This window comes from Nomascus leucogenys, chromosome 13 (assembly GCF_006542625.1).
Source record: "Nomascus leucogenys isolate Asia chromosome 13, Asia_NLE_v1, whole genome shotgun sequence".
In the NCBI taxonomy this organism is placed as follows: Eukaryota; Metazoa; Chordata; class Mammalia; order Primates; family Hylobatidae; genus Nomascus; species Nomascus leucogenys.
Genome location: NC_044393.1, coordinates 103,688,165 through 103,707,243, shown reverse-complemented (window position 1 = coordinate 103,707,243; position 19,079 = coordinate 103,688,165). Strand labels below are relative to the sequence as shown.

General features: G+C 43.4%; 1 protein-coding gene across 1 annotated transcript; it reads left to right on the top strand.

Annotated features, from left to right (window-relative positions):
• The first annotated feature begins 613 nt into the window (after positions 1–613).
• CNPY1 (canopy FGF signaling regulator 1) lies at positions 614–18,361 on the top strand. Its single transcript, XM_030826281.1, is given in 7 exon segments — positions 614–670; positions 672–962; positions 1,589–1,792; positions 3,550–3,646; positions 7,557–7,641; positions 7,789–11,782; positions 14,451–18,361. Coding segments are annotated over 5 exon segments (687 nt in total). The 3' UTR covers positions 7,595–7,641; positions 7,789–11,782; positions 14,451–18,361.
• The last annotated feature ends 718 nt before the right edge of the window (positions 18,362–19,079 follow it).

Sequence of the window (19,079 nt, the reverse complement as noted above, 5' to 3'; positions counted from 1 at the left end):
CAGTTTTTGACTGTAGACATTTTTAGAGATTAAAACATTCATGAGTTTTAAAAGCGTGGTATTTGAGTGATTAGATACATGTGGTGGTATATTCTATTAAATAGTCCATAAGCTATTTAACTTCCGATTCGAGTGTCTGGGCCTTGAGAGCAGCTCAAAATCAAGCTCCCGTCGAGTCGTGGGGGAGAAGGAGGGCTGTTACCTGTGCTCAGGGGAGGCGCAGCTGATAGTTAATCGGCGGCGGTATTTCTCTGACGCGTCCTCTTCCCAAGTTTCTTTTAGAATGTTTTCACAAAGTGGCTTCCTGATTGAAAAGGGGGGCGCCGGTGGCGATGCTGGGTGGTTTGTAATGGAACCTGGGTCTAAAGAACACAGGCGCACCCTCCGCCCGCGCTTTCAAGCGGACGCCGCCGCGCCGCTGATGAGATTTGTGGCCAGATGGCGGTGAAGCGCGGAGACCCTTTGTGCGCCCCGAGCGCGCCTGTGAATGTAGCGCGGTCGCTGGCACCGGAAGGGTTCATACTGCGCCTGAAAGGGGACAATGGAGGCTGGATATATCAACACTGCAGAAATCGAGTTCATTTGTGATTCAGCCCCTTTCACTGCGGTTGTCATGCAAACTTCCTACTTTGATCAGCAGAGGGTGGAGAGGGAAAAAGCCCGCAAAGGCCGCGGGCTGCGGCGCGGTCCGGCGCCCTTGGCGGCTCCACGCCCCCTTCCGGAAGGAGCCGCGGGGACGCCGCATCCTGCACCTTGACCTGTCTAGACGGCCCCGAACGTTTTGTCTCCGTTACCAAGGGCGAGGGGTGCTCTTTGACCCGCGCCCGGGGCGGAGGTGGTGGCCAAAGGGTCCAGCTGAATCCTCGCCGAATTCCGGAGGGAGAGGGGCGCGTGGGGACGTGCACCAGCTGTTCCCAAAGAAAGCAGCCGAGGAGCCCGCCTGGGAGATGGGGCGCCCGTCCGTGAGCCCCTTCCTCTGCCAGCCCCGCGTCCACCCCAGCCCGGGCCGTCGCGCGGCTGCAGCGCGGGGGACGCGCAGCCAAGGGCAGCCCTGGGGAGGGCCAGACTTTGGGCCTCCCCAACTTCTCCCCGACTAAGGGGGTCTGAAGCCAGCTGAGCGCGCGCTCTCTCTCCCTCTCTCTCCCTCCCTCTCTCTGTCTCTCCCTCCTTCTCTCTCTCCCTCTCTCTGTCTCTCTCCCCCTCCTCTCTCTCTCCTCTCTGTCTGACAAGTAGATGGATAATAACTGCCATTTTCTATGCGTCATGCTTTTTGCTACATGCTCAGTGATTTCTAAACATGATTCTATGTAGAGGTATAGTTTCTAGTTTGAATGTATTTTTTTTCTGTCCACTTTGAAATATATGCACTTTTAAAAAACTAGAATTTACGCTAGCCCCGTAATGATGTAAAGCAGGTCGTTGTTACATTGTAATAACAATCTCCGGTACCGTCTACTGTGCCTGTGCCAGGGAAGTGGCACACGTTTGCATTCATGGAGAGTGTGGCGTTTCCATGTGGACTCGCCGGAAGGTCTTTGAAGTAACATTAACATTAAGACAAGTTTCCTCGCCCTGTCTTTCTTCTTAGATCCCCCTAGCCCAGTCGGAGGCGTTCCTAACGGACCTTTTGGAGAAAGTCTGTGAGCGAATGAACGACTACAAGCTTGAGGAAGACCCTGTGACGAAGGAGAGAACTTTCAAGAGATTTGCTCCTAGGAAAGGAGACAAAATATACCAAGAATTTAAAAAATTATATTTTTATTCTGATGCTTACAGACCTTTGAAATTTGCGGTAAGCTCTCTTCCTTGCAGATGAATCGTATGATCCAGAAACGTGTTTTTGGAACTCTTTTTTGTTGTTTTCTGCTCTTGTGGTTGAGTTTCAAGACATGGAACACCAAAATGCACATTAAAATGTCATCTGCAGCCTTTGTTGTCTTCCTGCTTAAGTGCTTACCATGCATTTAGTAACTTGACTTTTGAGACACCTAAGGGGTTGTGGCAATTTGTGGTGATCAGTGGACACGTTTCAGTGATACTTTACGGAAGGTGCTGTTCACAAGTCCCGGGGACTTGAAGACAGTTTTGCACAATGTTTTGCTTAAACCATTTCGCTCGTGTGGGGACTCCAGAGTGGTCTCGGTCAGTGCTGGTGCAAGGAAGGTCGCTCACAGGTTTCCACGTAAGGAATCAGGGGCTGTGGTTTCTAGGTTAAAAGCCAAATTAAAACGAATGTCGCTTTCAAATATCTACAGCCAAATGACAGAGGGAGAGTGATGCAACCATCTCTTTTTTCCTAAGGCTTCACAGAGGAGGAAGAATTGTATCCTGAGTTAATTCAAGTATTCTAGCCCAAACTAAGTTAAACAAAGGCTTAGGTGTGACAGTTGGTCTGATGCCAAATTTCCTTCCAGTATAATGTTGATTTTTCGTGAATGCTAGTCTCTGGCTTGCTAGAATATGCTTGGCAAAATACATTGCAATATATTTCACTTTAGTCAGTGCTGTTGAATCAGACAAAGTGATGGGCAGTCCTGTTTTAAAAAATGTATTAAGTTTCACACATTGGCCAAAATATCAGGCCTGCTGAAACCTTGAAATAAGGGCTTTAGCCGATTTTTAAAGATTTTATTTTAATTAGAAAGTAAAGGCAATAATCAGGGTTAAAAGTACCACAGAATAAGAATGACAATGAATAAGTATGTTTGTATTTCACAGGTTTTAAATAGGCACATTACAGTCGAATTTAAATCTTTTAAAATGCCATTAAAAATTTTTAGAGTCTTGCTTAATGAACTCAGAAAATGATTTACAAGTCTCTAGTGAATACCACTGGGTAACTTCACAGCTCCTAAAAGTATAACCTGGTAGTTCTTTAACAAAGAAACATAATTCAGTTAGAATTTAAGATTTTCAAATGCAGGGGCATATTTGAGCACCCTCTTCTCTGAAAGGTCAGGTATTTTTTTTTTAAGTGAAGTGAAATTTTGGATGGATCTCTAAATAGTATGAAAAGACACTTCCCGAAGTAACTGTCAAGTGTGTTCTCCACAGTGAAATTGAAGATGCGTTTGTTTTGATTGCTGAGAAGGCTTAATTGTTTTCACACTTTCAAGCCACAAAATGGATTATTATGTTACATCAGAAGGAAACTGGTTTAACCATTTTGAGGAGCTGTGGTCTTTTTTTTTTTTTAATTTAAAAACCGTTAGACTTTTCAGCTTCTTAAATAGGAGGCCCATTTCTTCCTATACTTCCATTCCAATTTAAGGAAGCGAAACATGCGAAGAGATGTTCCTTCTTCAGCCTCCCACGTCTTCCAACACAACTCATCATTTACTTAAGCCCCAGGAAAATGATGCAATTAACATTCTGGGAAGAGGGTTAATCCAATGCAATGATGTATTAAACCAAAAGGGCTAATAAAAATGGACCACCTTGGTTACATGATTTCCTATGTTTAGCTAATAAATTGTTGCAAAGTCCTTCCTAACAAAGTGCCCCGCCAGTGTGCGTCTATCCACATATGTTGTTATTATGTTTCTACAGTGTGAAACTATAATAGAAGAGTATGAAGATGAAATATTCTCACTTATCGCCCAGGAGGCACACTGTCTAGCTGACAAGCTGTGCAGTGAAAAATCAGGTACTGTGTCTGATGTAACATGTGCTCGCTGCTCGCACACCCTCTCTGTCTCACTCAGCCTTGCAGCGTCTTGTTTGCAGACCGAGCCTCGCTGCCTCTCTGCGATCCACGGCTCTGACACAGGATCCCTCGTCTCTGCTGAATCAGAAACGACAGCATGTGAGAGAAAACAGATAAACAGAAACCACAGGCCTGTGTGGCCTTCCTCTTTGTACTTTCTTTCCTCTACATGTTAAGTGAATTCAAACATTCTTGATTTCCAGTTGTTAAGGAGAAAATTCTTGTTCAGAATTAGAAGCCTCCAAAGCACTTTCTTTTTAAAAACTTTGAGAGATAGGATTTTTCCATCCTGGACCAGGGAAGGAGACCCTCACTTCATGGCTTGAGTATTTGCTACACCAGCAGAAGGTGCGATTTTTATTTTGTAAGAACTTTCTAAATTTTTGTTTGTTTGTTTGTTTGGGGGGATGCTGGATTTTTTTTCCAGGTTCCATTCCTGTACCTACTTAAAAATTTTTTTTTTCTGGCTCAGAGAGTGGAAAATAATATTTAATTCTTAAGCATATACATACACTCAGAAGCTGGAAAAAATGAGCAGAATTTTATTTATAATATACAAAGTTGAAAGCGGTGATCACTGACTCTCCGTTCTGTTGGCTGTATGTAGACCTTCTAGTCCCCTAACTTGGATGCTTGTTTAATACATTTATAACAATGGAGTACACAGTTGTGCATTCTTTTTGGATATCTTTGGGAAGAAATGAGTGAGTAGATATGAAGACAATGATTTAAAGCCAGTGGGGTACTTTTAAACAATGTGAAAGTTTGAGACAATTAGCATTCAGCAGTTGTTTACAATAAAGTATATAATACACCTACATCCATTATATCAAATGTAGTGCCAAAGTCCTTAAAATAACAGCTACTGCACATTTGTAGATAAATATTCATGTCATCAAAAGTTATTAAACAAGAAGTACACAAATCTTCCATTAACAGAACAGGTAAAGTTTTTTTGTTTTTTTTTTGTTTGTTTGTTTGTTTGTTTTTTTTGCTTATACTCTAAGTAGATAATTGGGTTGTTTCTGTTTAAAATCCAGTCTTAATGAAGCTTGCAAAAGAATACAGTGAGATGATGTAGTCAGGATTATTCAGGCATTTGGGGTATTTTTCTTCGATGTTGGAGATATACTATAGAAATGTGTGATGTCCATAGCCACAACTTCCCACAGAAAATGTTTTTAAAGTGTTTCAAACAATTCAGAGATGTGTGGATGCATTCAGATATAAGCAAAAATGTGATGAACAATATTTGAAATATTAATTTTCCTGTTTTTTCCTCATAAAGGACGTGGTCTATGACAAACACAGATCCATTGCTACGTGGGCCCTCTCTCAGATACTCCAGGAGGACTAGAGAGGGTTCCAGTAACTAGTCCCAGCAGTAGTTGCCCCGAATAATAAGATCCTGGGGAAAGACTGCTCCCAAGTTTGTCAATTTGACTTAATTTCAATAATCTTAACTACCTTTCTTCATTCCTTCTGCATATTTATAATTGGAATAAAAATTAACACTAACCTTGAGAAAATGCAAGCTGAAAGAATAAACCTAAGACAGGTGCAATTTTGCAGGTATAAAATGAAACCTGATTAGATAATTCTTAATTGGCATTTGATTTTTAAAACACTGATTAAGTCCTTACCACTATGAACAGCAGTATTGGAAGTAAAAGCTGTAAAAGATACTCAAAGGTGCACGCCACCATTGAGCCGCTACGTAGTGAAGTGGGGTGAGTCCTTTCACGTAATGTTTCTTCATGAAACATATTTGTGGATGTTCTAAGCCACTCATAAGTTAAAAACCGAGAATAAATTAATCCTAGAGAGAGACTAGACTTCTCCCACCCACTCGGAAAGCCCTACTGTTAAAAGTGAGTTAATACCACAATAACAAGGAAGAGAGTTTCTTCAAACTGAACAATGTTTGCTAGAAAAAGCTCAACAACACATCCATGATAAAAACTCTGATAAGTGACTAAAGCAACAGAGAATTCATGCATCTTAACACATTGGGATGGTTTCAGACAACCGAAGGGTGAGATGTTCGTACTGTAGAAGACTCCAGATGCACTGGTGCCTAATCTAAAATACAAGGACAGCCAGTTGACAACCAGATCATGACAGTCACACTCTGCTTTGTGAAGACGATACTTTACCTTGTGATCCTGCACAACAGCTTTGCTGCGATAGACTCTCCAGAGTTTAAACAGTGTCTTAAAGATGTGACTCGTGTGTGTGTGTGTGTGTGTGTGCGCGCGCGTGCGTGTGTGTTGGGGGGGTATGAAACTGCACATTAAGCAATAACTTTACTGAGTGTATACTACATGCAAGACACTATGCTGTTACAATAGTCACACGCTGCTTTTAGGAAGATAAATATTTAGAAAATAGACATTGGTAGAATTCGAGGTTTTACTGAAAGTTTAGTTCCTTTCTACACTTTACATACACCTTGTTTATATGTGAGTTTTGCTTTTTTTCTTCTTAATGTAGATTATTTCTCTTTATTTATAATAATCACATGCTGGCAAGTAAGGGCACATTCACAGACTCTTCAAAATATTGAAGTTCTAACATTCACCCATACACAAAAATAAATAGGGAAGAATGGAGAAAATATTTATGTCAGATTTAAGGTGATTGTGTTTGGATGAAAATAAAACACATCACTGAGATTTTCATAAACATTATGTGTCATTTTTTTGATGAGTGAAAAAAATATCCATGAAAGGTTATAGGATTACAAATGAATCTGTGGCTGCCACTGCAGTTTATATACTGGATAGAATAAAAGTCGTCAAATGTACTTTGTTTTTGGAGTGTGAGACAGAGTAATAGGGGGTTATTCCTCAGATAATCTCTTTTTTTCCTAGGCAAGAAATAAAGGCAAGTTCATTAGATGTGCCTTGTGGAATATCTTGGGGCATATAGCCCAGACTCTCCAGAATGTCATTTTGATGTCTTGGAGTCAAAATGATTAAAATCTTAATGTGCTATAGGGTCGTGATGAAAAGTGCAGCTCTATGCCACTCAAGGTATGGAACAGAGCACTGTAACTTAGAAATGAATGGATCCTCTAATACTCATGGAAGTATTTGTTAAACAGCATATGTGAGGGCATAAATAAACACACAAATGTGTTCTGTATGTATCACTTCTGCTTCCATATCAAACCTTAGCATTTAAAAGCATCATCACTGATGAATTTGCCACATAACAATTTTGAATGCAGTGTACGAAGATGAGATCAAGTATCTAGAAATGTTTAGCCTACATTTAAAGTAAAAGATTTTTCCCTTTTTATGTAGACTTCTCAACACTAATGGGAATGTTAAATTCTAATATGTAAAATAATTGCTTTCAAAGGCTAGCATATTTTTTTAAAGTTATATAGCTAAAGTAATCCATAGCCTTTTTCGATAGAGTTTGCATTAATTGCTTCCGACTGGAAAAGTAGTATTATCAAAGTATCTAGTTGCTTCTGTGATCCTTGGGTTAAACGCCAGATGTCCTGTGCCCATTACAGGCTGTGAAATATCTCTGAGTGGAGCCATGGGTGAAATGACACAATACCTTGGCCTTGCTTTAAATCCTAAAGCCAAAAAAGACTGGAATATGAGGCAAGAACAGCAGTGTTCATCTTTGTTGAAGTCGGGTTTGGGGTGCAGGGGAATAGATTACACCCTTCTTTCTGCTTTTGGGTAATTTCTATAATAACATTTTGGGAAAATTTCCATAATAAAAGTTTTAAAAATATGCTTCCACCAGAACATAGTTTTTGCATAATGTAAATGACTTAATGGGCTGGTGTCTAAAGTGATAATGATGCTATCTAATTTTTTTTTTCCAGATCTGTGTGAAACTTCTGCTAATCATACTGAGCTCTAGGAGTGCCGTGCTGCTGGTGGTAGAGAGGAGTAAAGTCACACCCAAAGGTCAATGTCTGCATTTTATGTTTGCATGTTGTCTTTCATGATAAGAAAAATTTTGTCTCTTGTTTATACCGTGTTTGTCTCCATTTATGATTTATTTTGAAAATCTGTTGTTTGACATCATGACAAACCCTGCGTTTTTTTTTATAGGTGAAGCTGAGGAGTACATGAAACTTAAATTAACCTTTGCAGATTTTGATAAATCAAGCTTGACAATAAAGGATTTAATTCCGTATTGAGGAAAAAAGTGAACAAAATAGGGATTTCATAATGTATGCTGTTTATTTTATAACAGTGCATGTGCACATATACAAGTGCCGTAGCTATCTGATAAGAACTGGATTTGAATTCTCAAATACTTGATTGCCTATAAATTTAAGGAAATACATGGCAACAAATTCAAAATGTGGTCTTCTGGGTGAGATATGGCTATTGGTGAAAGAAACAAACCCATTTTTTTGTATCAGGAATGAAATTTAAATTTTTAGAAACCACAAGTTTAAAGACCCATCTCTAAAATTTAGTGGAATGTGTAAAAACTAATGGATGCTTTAATTTATAGTAAACAATAATTACATTGGCCTCTCAAACACCAGTCTGAGTTTAAGTGGTTTAGAAAGTTGATTTATTATTGCATCATGTGTTAAAAGATGACACTAGTGATTGCGTTTTGTTTTGCTCCAAACTCTTCTGGTTTGTTTGTTTTTCTTCTAAAGGTTTTTTTGGCTCACATTTAGTGTGTTGAGTTTACTACTAAATAATCTACCATTCTACAGGAATGGAAAGAGAGTTGGGACCTGGTGGGAAATTATCTTTTGACCACACTTAATATACAAAGTCTAGTAACAGTTACTCCCGGAAATGTCTTTATCTCTGTTACATTTGCATTCAGTGGAATCTGACTTTAATGATTAAGAATGTCAGGGTATAGTCTACACCAGTTTCTAAAAAGAGATTCTCATTGTCTTTGGTGACGATCAAGTGGGTAGTATGCTACAAATTCCGCCCGGAAGACCCAAAACTCTTTGCCATATTGTTACTTAGTTGCTTAAAAAGCACATTATGTGTTTAAATCATTCTCCTGACTCTTCAGCAGGGAACAATTCTTAAATTTAGGAAAATTTACCAAAGATAAGGGGAAAGGCTTTCCATGCCCCCTCCCCACCTCAACTCTGACTAAAAGTTAGTGAGTTAATGTCACTTAATTACTTGGGTGCTTTTTTTTTGTCTTGTCTGTGGCTGCTTAAGTCTGATGGCTCCTACATAACCCAACGAACTTGCACTCGAGCTGACACACGATGGAAATAGAACTGAATAATAATTAACACTATTTTCCAGTAGGGTAGGACAATTGTTATTTAAAACATAGTCCCTATAGCTTTATTTAAACGTATCTAGTTAAGGTTAATTTGGCATTTAAAGTAGTAAATCAGGAACATTCTCCTAACTTGGATTTTCTTGGGAAATGCACTAAACAGGAAAATTATTCCTGAAAACCTAGTGACCTTCACAGGAACATGGTGGGACCTGTGACACCAAGTAAGCTTCAGTGAAAAATGTTAACAGTTGTGATTGTAGAAGTGTTGCCAAATTTGTTTTCATACTCTCATTGATCATCATTAAAAATTCTGAAATGTCGGCAATGCTAACACTAATTATAGAAATTAAGAAAATGAGGCCTCCTGTTTGTAACTAAACAGACGTGGGGAGGTGCACCTCCTGTCACTGAGGGGTGCCTTTCATTGACAGTGACGCTTTGCTTTGAATGGAGAGGACGAGGAACCTTGACTTACAGCGACTATCTAAGGTTTTGCTAAATATGGCATTTCAGTTTTTTTTCTTGGATTTCCCATTAAAAATAGTCTTGTATCTTGCAAATTTTTAATATCTCATGACTTGTATATTTTTTCTTTCCAGAATTTTTTCCAGATCAAACTTGCTAAACTCATGTAAATATTTGTAGCTTACGAAGTTACTGATTCAACCCGTATTTGAATGGTAACGCACAAACCACTGGATTTCTTCTGGCTGCAGGAAGTCAGGTTTCCCTGTGGGCCACTGTTAGGTTGCGCTGCTTTTGCTAATGAACAATGAGATAGAGTAGCTTCTCACTTTAGCGTCCTTCTAGCCACCTTGGTGCCTTGTAAGTCCCATTTATTGACCAAAACCTAATCAAAAACAGCAAGTGGGGGAAGGAAACAAAAACAACAGAAATAAAAGAAACAAGGCAACATTATAGTGTGAGAGAAAGTTTCTCAGAATTGATGAAAAGCTACCTAATTCTATGTCCAAAAAAATCCCTGGAAAAACACGGGGTAGGGTGTGTAATGCTTATTAAAATAATGAGGAGAGAAGACTCGTTTGAGGCTTCATGGTTTCAGATTGTTCTTTTATGAGATGGTTGGTTTGGGTCTCCATGAAGACATGTGAGCCTGTTCTCATAAAAAAAAAAAAAAGACCAGATTGGCTGAGATGCCCACTTTATTTTTTGTGATGTGGATTACTATTTGCTAAGAACAAGCCAAGGACAATGAATCCATTTACTGAGGAGTGGAGAGTGGGATTGTGCCGAAGTCCCAAACAGGAAAGATCAATACTTTATTTACTAAGACAACCCTAAAAAAATAGAGTCAATAGCTGGCTGTGCTTTTATATCTGTTTCTCAGCTTAGGTTGATATTTATTCACGTACGTAATCACTATATCTAAATAAAAAATGATAAACTATATATCAAGCTTAAAATTCAGATTGTCATGGAATATGAGAAAAGTCATTCTTTGATGTGATTTTGTGGTCTGTTTTAAAACTTGGTACAAATTTGTGAGCTAATCTTAAATGTGCTGAAGCTCACGCAATAGGATATTGTATAGTTTGACACCAAGATGCAATTAACAATGATACTAAACCATCAAAATATGAATGCACCTGTGAGATACAAATGTGTTTTTATTATGATTCCCTAGCTATAATTTAATTCCCCTTTATACGTTTCTTAAATTCCTCAGATTAGTTGCTTTTAGAGCAAGAAACCAAGTGGATAAAAAGATCAAATACAATAAATGAAATAGAATTATGGAAGTTGTAAAAATGTATTGCCCTTAAATGACCTAGGGAAAGATAACAGTAAATGATACTGCTCTCACGCGAAGTTTAACTTCTTGCCCCTTCCCCTAAACGTGTGTTTGCTGAGGAGAGAGGCTCTGCTTTTTGTAGTCCACTTTTCATAATCTGCCCCAAGGGCGAGAGGTGGTGATGATATTTAACATAATATTGGCTCATTCATTTGTGGGGTCATCACCAGAAACATGGGGCTTTGCTTCAGAAGGACAGTTTGTGGAAGAGGGGTCTTAGATGTCACATACAGCTCTCTACCCTTCTGGGTTCTTCGGGAAAGTCCAAAAATAGATGGATGGATACATAGATAAACAGATAGATAGAAACATGGAAATGTAGCTACATGCATACAAATACACAGACACGGACATACATAATAGAGAGAGGACACAGGGAGATCAGCTAGAGCTTCGAATTTCCAGTGTGGAGATCTCAGGGAAAAAATAGGGTCTTTATTTTTTTGAATTCCTTAATTAAAGAAACATTCCTATGCTCCTTATCTTGGAGAATTATCTCAAGATTTTCATGAAAGAAAAAAATTACAGTGGACATAAAAAAGATTCTACCCTGCCACAGTAAGATATTTGTAAAACATATTTAATCTATTATGAAGTTGCTGGAAACCAGAAATGCCATGAGGCTGCACTGGAACTAGCTGAGAATCTTATAGTATGTGTCACTATATGGAACATGGATTTCAGTAAACCACGGATTAAATAATTTCCCTCTAAAGCATAATAGCACAGAGTAAAAGCCCAGTACAGTAAAGTGAGCAGTTTGATAGATAGTCCTGTTCCCTCAAAGCCACAGGGCAGGGGGAAGTTCACAAATCACGAGCTTAGTGAATCCAAGATGTGACCCAGAGGGACATGGCCTTCCCTTGGAGCTGATAAGGGCGCCAGTAACTTCCTTCTCCTTTCGGGATTGTTAACATACCGGCATCTAGGGAAGGCAAGTGATGTACTGAAGCATCGGATGCCCAATGTCAGCTGATTAAGCATGGCCAGGACTCAGAAAGATCTGATATACTGTAAGTACAAATATGAATAGCTATCTCAAACTTTATCAATAGCAAGGTTGGCACCTGAAAAGTTAGACTGTGCTCCTGACGTTTGATATTAAGGGTTTGCCTCATAGCAGCTTTCTGAACAAATGGGAATTTCTCTATAGCGTATTCTCTGATATTGGCCGATAAAAGGTGACTGTAATCCACGAGGTGACACCATTGTCAACAGAGACAGAGGAGATTTCAATCAGGCGATTTTCATTGTCTGATAGAAGTAAATCTTCATGGCTCTGTTGTTCTTCATCAAAGGGTGCTGGTGAAGCACCTTCATGCCCTGTGGTTTACAGAAGAAAGCGGAGAACCAAAAAATAGACTATTTGGTCCCTATTAAAAATGGACCCTATGTAAAGCAATGTGGTATTAAAACAGAGTGAAATCTAATACAAATGTGGCTTCAACAAGCGTTATTAAATTATTAGACCTTTAGGTAAAAATAGACCCTTGAATTGCTTTTATATGCAATCAAAGCCAAGATGAAATATTAATGCCCTAAGATTAAAGGGTCTTGGGTGCATGCGTGTTTTGAAGCAGTGCCCCTACATGATACACAGGAAATGTTGCAGGTTAGCTCACTTTTGCATGTGCTGTGGATGCTGACACCTTGACCAATTTCGAGAGTGGAAGCCCCACTGGGAATCCCCACTCAGTTCCAGGGATCTGGGTCAGCTGTGCCTGGTGGAGCTGGTGTGTGCCCATGGGTGTGCTGTGGCTCTCTCTTTCCAAACCGCAAAAATCCCAGCCGTTTTTGTGAGCATGCACTGGCCCTATGGCAAGACCCCACTGTAGAAAGATGGCTGTGTCAAGGTTAGAAGAGAGGGCTGATTGCAACAAATCCCCTTCTGAAGCAAAGCCCAGTAAAAAGGTGCTGTTCCGCTTACTAACGGGTGGATGCATGGGGGCTTCAGAAAGAAACACGTTTGAGTGTTTTGTTGTTATTAAGAAATGCTTTCCTTTGTACCTGATAACTGAGTCTCAAGTCCCGGAAAATGATAGCATCTCTAGTTCTTGTGCTTCCCTTCTAGTAACTAGTGATTTATTAACAGACCAGGGGCGTTTTCTCCTGTGCACTGACAGTGTTAAGTAAGGTACCTTTAGCCTCATACCTCAGCCCAGGCGGCAGCAGGCGCAGAGGCCCCAGCCTGGGCCCTGCATAGGCCGGCCGGGTGACCTAGCCCACGGCTGGCTGGCCCAGGCGGAGCCCCTGGGCACAGGAAGTGAGGGCAGAAAGCCCAGGCTGGCCACCGCGGCATCTGTGCCTCGGGGTCTCCTGGCTGTCCTGCATCCCTGCTCGGGGCAGCCCATGCCTTTGAGCGTAGGCTATCCTCACCCCGCCAAGGTGGATCCCAAAGGAACAGACGCCACGGCATAGGCTCAAACAAAGCCTCATCTCAGGGAGGAGGTGAGCCCACTGCTTCCTTTCCATTCATTCCCACATTGATTTGCACCTGGGAAAGGCCCTAGCACAGCTCAGGGCCCTTCTCGCGGCTGGCAGAATGAGTCCACGCTTCCTGTTAGTTACGAGCTACCACTGTCCCCACTGGAGAAGCGCTTCCTCCTGGGCAATGGAATGGAACCTGTGGTGCAGAATCCTGAGAAAGGGCTGGGGGAGCCTGCCGGTGATCCAGTCCCGCACCCCTGGCTTGGGGGCAGTGCACCTCAGCCCCTCCAGGACTGTGGAACCGTTGGGTGGGGTCTTGCGGCTGAGCTTGGTAGCCGATGATGGTTTCCAAGTAACCACCGCCCCTCTTTGAGATTCCTCTTGGTTTAATCTTCCGCGCAGAACTCAGATGCCTGGCGGGCCCTTCTGAGCGCCCGGCCCCCAAAGACCTGCCGTGCTCACTGTTCTGAACACACGCATCCTTGCCCTTGGCCTTTTTGGGTTTGTGCTCAAATAAGCAAATAGTCAGGAAAACTTAGTGCACCTCAGGCCCCGTGCTGGGCGCCGAGAAGGATACGGGAGTGGTGCAGGCGGGGCACAGAGGTCCTCGTGGAGAGAGGAGCCCCCGAGGTCAGACCAGCATGGCGAGAGGGCGGCCTGCGGTGCGGCCTGGTGAGGACGTTTAGTGTGGAGGGTGGTGCTGTGCTTAGCTGGACAGGGCCTCCACCCCGAGCTGCGGGGAGAGCAGGGACCACGAAAGACCAGGCCACTGGCTGTCTGGAATCGCTGACACAAAACACCAAAATGGGAGAACTTTAAGGCAAAAAAATGTGTTCTTTGGTTGGGTGGCCTGTGGTAGCCATGAGGGAAGGAGGCCAGGCCAAGAGCTCCGGTGATGTCAGGGGATAAGGGAGCCCCTTGGAGTGTCCCGCCTGAGAACGAAGGAGTAAGATCAGTACCCGCTGGGAGGACGCAGAAGGGGCTTCCCCCACACCCTCGATGGCAGCCCTGAACGCCTCATCCAGCTGGAAGGACCCAGGAGGGGACTTCCCCCCACCCCACCCCATGTGGCCTGGAATGCCTCACCCAGCTGGGAAGATCCAGAAGGGGACTTCCTCTCCTCCCCCCACCCCATGGCGGCCCAGAATGCCTCACCCAGCCAGGCTTTGTCCTAGGCCAAAACCCAAGGCAAGTGTTCCCAGGCTGTGTGATAGAGAACTTTTGCGGATCTCAGGTGGGGTCTTGGTTTTGCAGGAGGACTAAGAGTGTTGGGAATCTCTAGGCACCGCCCCCTGCCCACGCCACTGCGTAGACCCCAGGGGCCGTGCCTGGAACGGGATGTCCACAGGAAGTGCCCTCGGATAACCCGGAGGCCTTGGAGGACAGGTGCTGTGAAACTTCAAGCTAAACACAGACTCTGACTGTAAGGTCGCTGCACCTGTCTCAGCGCGCATGGAATTGGTGGTGGGCCTGAAGCCAATTTGCATCCTGATAGCTTCCTTTTGAAAGCCCGGCCTAGGGAGTGTGTCTCCAACACAGGCTGGTACCTGAGGGTCCTGGGTCAGGGGATTCTCTCCTTTCAAGATGTCACTGCCACTGCGTGGAGCTCCTCACTGAGGCCTGCTTCATCAGCCGGCTCAGCCTCCTGCCTCGTGCCCACCAAGGGGACGTTTCTGATTCTTTCTACTGCATCCACTTCAGAGACCAATGTGGTCATCTGAGCCTCCTCCCCTGCTGCAGACGCACCTGGACTGTCCCAGTTGCCCTCCCCAACCCTTCAGAGGAGCAGGGTGGGCCTGTGTGGGCCTTGCTCTGGGGAGCCTTGGGACTCTGCTCCTCTGGAGGGATATTTAGACCAGAGCAGGCCCAGCCTGGGCGGGGCAGGCGGCCTCTACCACTTCAGGCTGCTCGGGCAGGAAAACTGCAGAGGAAAAGGGCTGCCACCCTCTTTAGCTTGGGTTTCTTATTTAAAACCAGATGAAACAAAATGAAAATTGGAAAAAAAATATTTTTTTCTTATAAGAGAAATACAAATATTTAGAAAACACAGATTTTAAAAATATGAAAATAAAGTCTCCAAATTTCATCACCCAGATAATTGTTTACATCATATAATACATATGCATATCTGTGAATACACGTGTGTGTATATACACACATCTGTAAATTAGATTATATCTTATCTACCATGTTATGACCTGTGGCCTTTCCACTTGGTGTATTGTGAATCTGTCTTCATGTCACTCAGATTCTTCTACAGCATAAAATTTAATGGCTGCAAAGTGTTTATTTCACGTGCAAGCCATATTTATTTAACAAGTCTCCTGTATTAGGTCATTTCAATTATTTTCATGTGTTTATTATTGAGAACAATGCAGAGATTAATTTTTGTAAGTGAATATTTAGCAAATTCAAGAACATTTCCATCAGCTAAAATTGCAGAGGTGGAAGGCTCCCAGGGGAAGTCAGTGCTGGGAAGGTGGTGACGGTGGGAGAGGCTGGCTCAGGGCAGGCCAGGCTTCCACCCGTGGTGCCAGGTTTCTTGCTGCTCTAGGAAGGTCTAGGGAGACTTGGAGCCACATTTCCAGTGACGCTGAGTCCTCCAGGGAGACCTGGCACTGCGCAGGTGAGGAGGCAGAAGAGTCCTGCCCGTGGGAAAGTCCCATCTTCTGTTCCAGGACAGGGAACCGGGACGGACCCGAACCGCGCCCCGAACCCTCCGCCCGGGCTCCACAGCAGGCCTGTTTGCTGAGCCTCGGCTGGGTGAGCCCAGCAGCCATGGCTCCTGCTAGCATGGCCATGGTGGTGAGCTCAGCACTGCCCTTTACAGTTTATACATCCCTCCCGAGGGCACTATTTTATTCCATCCTTGCAACAATTTTGTAGAGAAATGCCATTCTCATCTCCAACTTGAGAAGAACAGACTAGGGTCTGGAGACTGACAAGTGGCGCAGGTCAAAGGCCAGATTCCCAGCTCTGCAGCACGTGCGTGCCTCCCTTGAGGGACCGCTCAGGCGGAGAAAGACCCCAGACCTGGGCTTCCTGCCCTCCCTGCTGTCATGGGCCAGACCCTGTAAATGCAGTGGTTGGACCAGACAGTGCCCGCGGCCCTCAGCTCTGACGCGGGAGCAGGGTGTCAGGAGGTCCAGGCTGCAGGGCTCTGCACTGGGATGTGGTGGGGTCACACATCAGCACTGCAGCATTTCCTTTGAGAAGACCATGACTTTCTGGGCAGCCCGGTGGCTGCTTATTAGGACAGGCTGGACATGGGCTTGTCCATAGTGGCATCTCTCTTAAATATCGTGGTGTGAATATGTATGCCAACAAGAGGCAGGAGAGCACCCTGAGGAACGCATACCGCACGGGCGTGCTGGGGGTGCAGCGTCGTGGCTTCAGCAGCGCAGACCATGGAACCAGCACTCGCTCCAAGGCCTCCGCGGCAGCACAAGGCATTCGGGGTCCCTGAGGCCCCACATGGCCTGGTGGTGCGGAAGAGAAACAGCGCCCACATGTTACCGCTGACCCAGGGAGGAACGTAGGGCCAAGTGCGTCAGAAATGCTCCTGGGGGGACTGACTCCTTTGAATACAAATAATTTTGGGGTGTGGCCACAGGATCAAGCCCTTTACCTGGCACAGCTATTGATTGTGTGGATTCTTCAGCGTGGTAGCGGTGATTTGTTGACCTTACCTTTCCTCTGTTTTTTTTTTTTTTTTCTCTAGAGAGCTGACATCCTTTTAGCAAATATTCCTTTTGCCATTCCATATTCCTGTAAACCAGAGCTTCTTCACCTTTCTTAATGCCATGGATCTTTTTGGCAGCTGTGGGATGCCTACTGACATACCCTTCTGAGATGAATATATTTAAATGTATACAATAAGATACACAGGATTTCAAAGGAACCAGTCAGATTTAAATAGTTACAAAATGTATTTTCATTGTGATGCATCTTTCTTTACTCATATCTTTAATAACAAGATCTAGCGTCAGGTCTATTGGCAAATTTTAAAGTAGTGACGAGCAGAAATGATATTCGGAGATATCTGTAGGTATAACATGACATGAAAATATCTGGTTTAAATCAGCCGCAATGTCACAGGCGCTGCTTAACGGTGCAAGGGTTTGATGTCTACTTCATAATGAAAAGAATCAGTGGATTCCAGTTAGAGATGGACTAGCAAAAACAAGGATGAACTTTTCCCATCCAAGTTTACAGGATCCAGATTTAAAACTCCTGCTTTAAAGTAAACAGAAATAAGTAATCCTGCTTAGAGGAACCCAAAGCACAGAGAGGCTGAGTGTTTGGCCCAAGACAACACAGCAAATTAGAGCTTCTGTTGAATACGTTGCCTGGCCGGTGCCGTCCTCATTTTTCCTCATTAACTTTTTTGTAAGTGAATATTTAGCAAATTCAAGAACATTTCCGTCAGCTAAAATTGCAGAGGTGGAACGCTTTTTTTCCTCATTAACTCTTGGTCTTAAAATGAACACTAATCCGGAAGTTTCATCCTAAAATGCTTCCAAAAAGATTAATTGACTACATTTGCTACTTAAATGATGAAGACTACTGGTGAATTTACAAGACTTTTAAAAGAGCATTTTAGAAAATAGGAAAAGGGTTATAATTTACAATTCAAACGCAAATCACATGCAGAATTGTTCAATTAGGGGAGGATTAGAAGATTCATTTTTATCAGGGAAAATCTTGAAAATCCAATGTCCAGTGCTCATTTTGGTCACATGATAAAATTAGTGACAAGACTGAAGAAATCCTTCAGACCAACATCCACACTTAAAAGAAATGGACATTTATACATAAGTTAGCTGTAAGCTCCACTTATTGTATTTTGATGGCAAAGGGGACCATGACCGTTGGATCCTTGGGTGCCGAAATAGTTCACAAAATAAAGTGCTCTGGAGGAAGTGGTCTCCCCAAATACAGATTGATGTCATGGACTTCTAGAAATGGATACCAAATAGAATGGAACAGTCTGTGGTTATTTCCTCATTTAACTAACAATCTAAATGAGAGGATGGGCAATGTGACTCTTCACTCTGTCATAAATCAAAAGTATAATTTCCCATACAGATTTCTTTTCCATGACTGCCAAGCTTATCGCATGATACCACGGAGTCATCTTTCCATAATAAAGACGTCCTAACCCATTCACAGGGAACCTTCCCAGGAGGAAGCAAACTCTTCCTCTCTGCCATTTCCGGACTGGTTTCCTCTCTCCGTCCCCTGACTTTCATCTCGGCTGTGTTTCTTTTCGCCTCCCCCTTGTCCCCTGAGTCTCAGCCATGGATAACCCTGCTGCGCAGAGACGGTTGAGAGAGGCCGGTGTGAGCTTGAGTGTGGAAATTTGTCACGTACAGAGATGGCACCCAGAATGCCTAGGGTGGTCCCCGCGCCTTCAGCCCCCACTTCACCAGGTCCCTCTCCTCTCTGCCCCCAGCAATCTCCTCCTTCCTGCTTCCTGCCCTGCTTGTTTCTTCCCTCTTGGATTAACCCTTCCCCTCTCTCAGCATTTTCCTTTCTCCTTCCAGGTGTTTTTATCCCGGTATTCAAGCACATCTGGGTATTTCCAAAGCAAGCCGGGTGGGGCCAGGGAAGGAGCTGCCCACGGAGAGCTGGTGAGGTGAAGACACTGCTTCAGGCCGAAGGGATGGCCCTGGGCTGTGTGCTGGACTCCTTGGCTTCAGTTTCTGTAAAAACCCGGTAAAATCTAGGGTCGATAGGGCGGTTTCTGAGTCCCTTTGATTACTCCACGATCCCGTGAACTCCCAGTGCCCATTCCCACGTGTTGGGGCAGTGGCCATCTCTCGCACTCCCCTCTCCGGCCTGGGTCTTGTTTCTCCGCCTCAGGCCTGGAGGTCTGTCTGT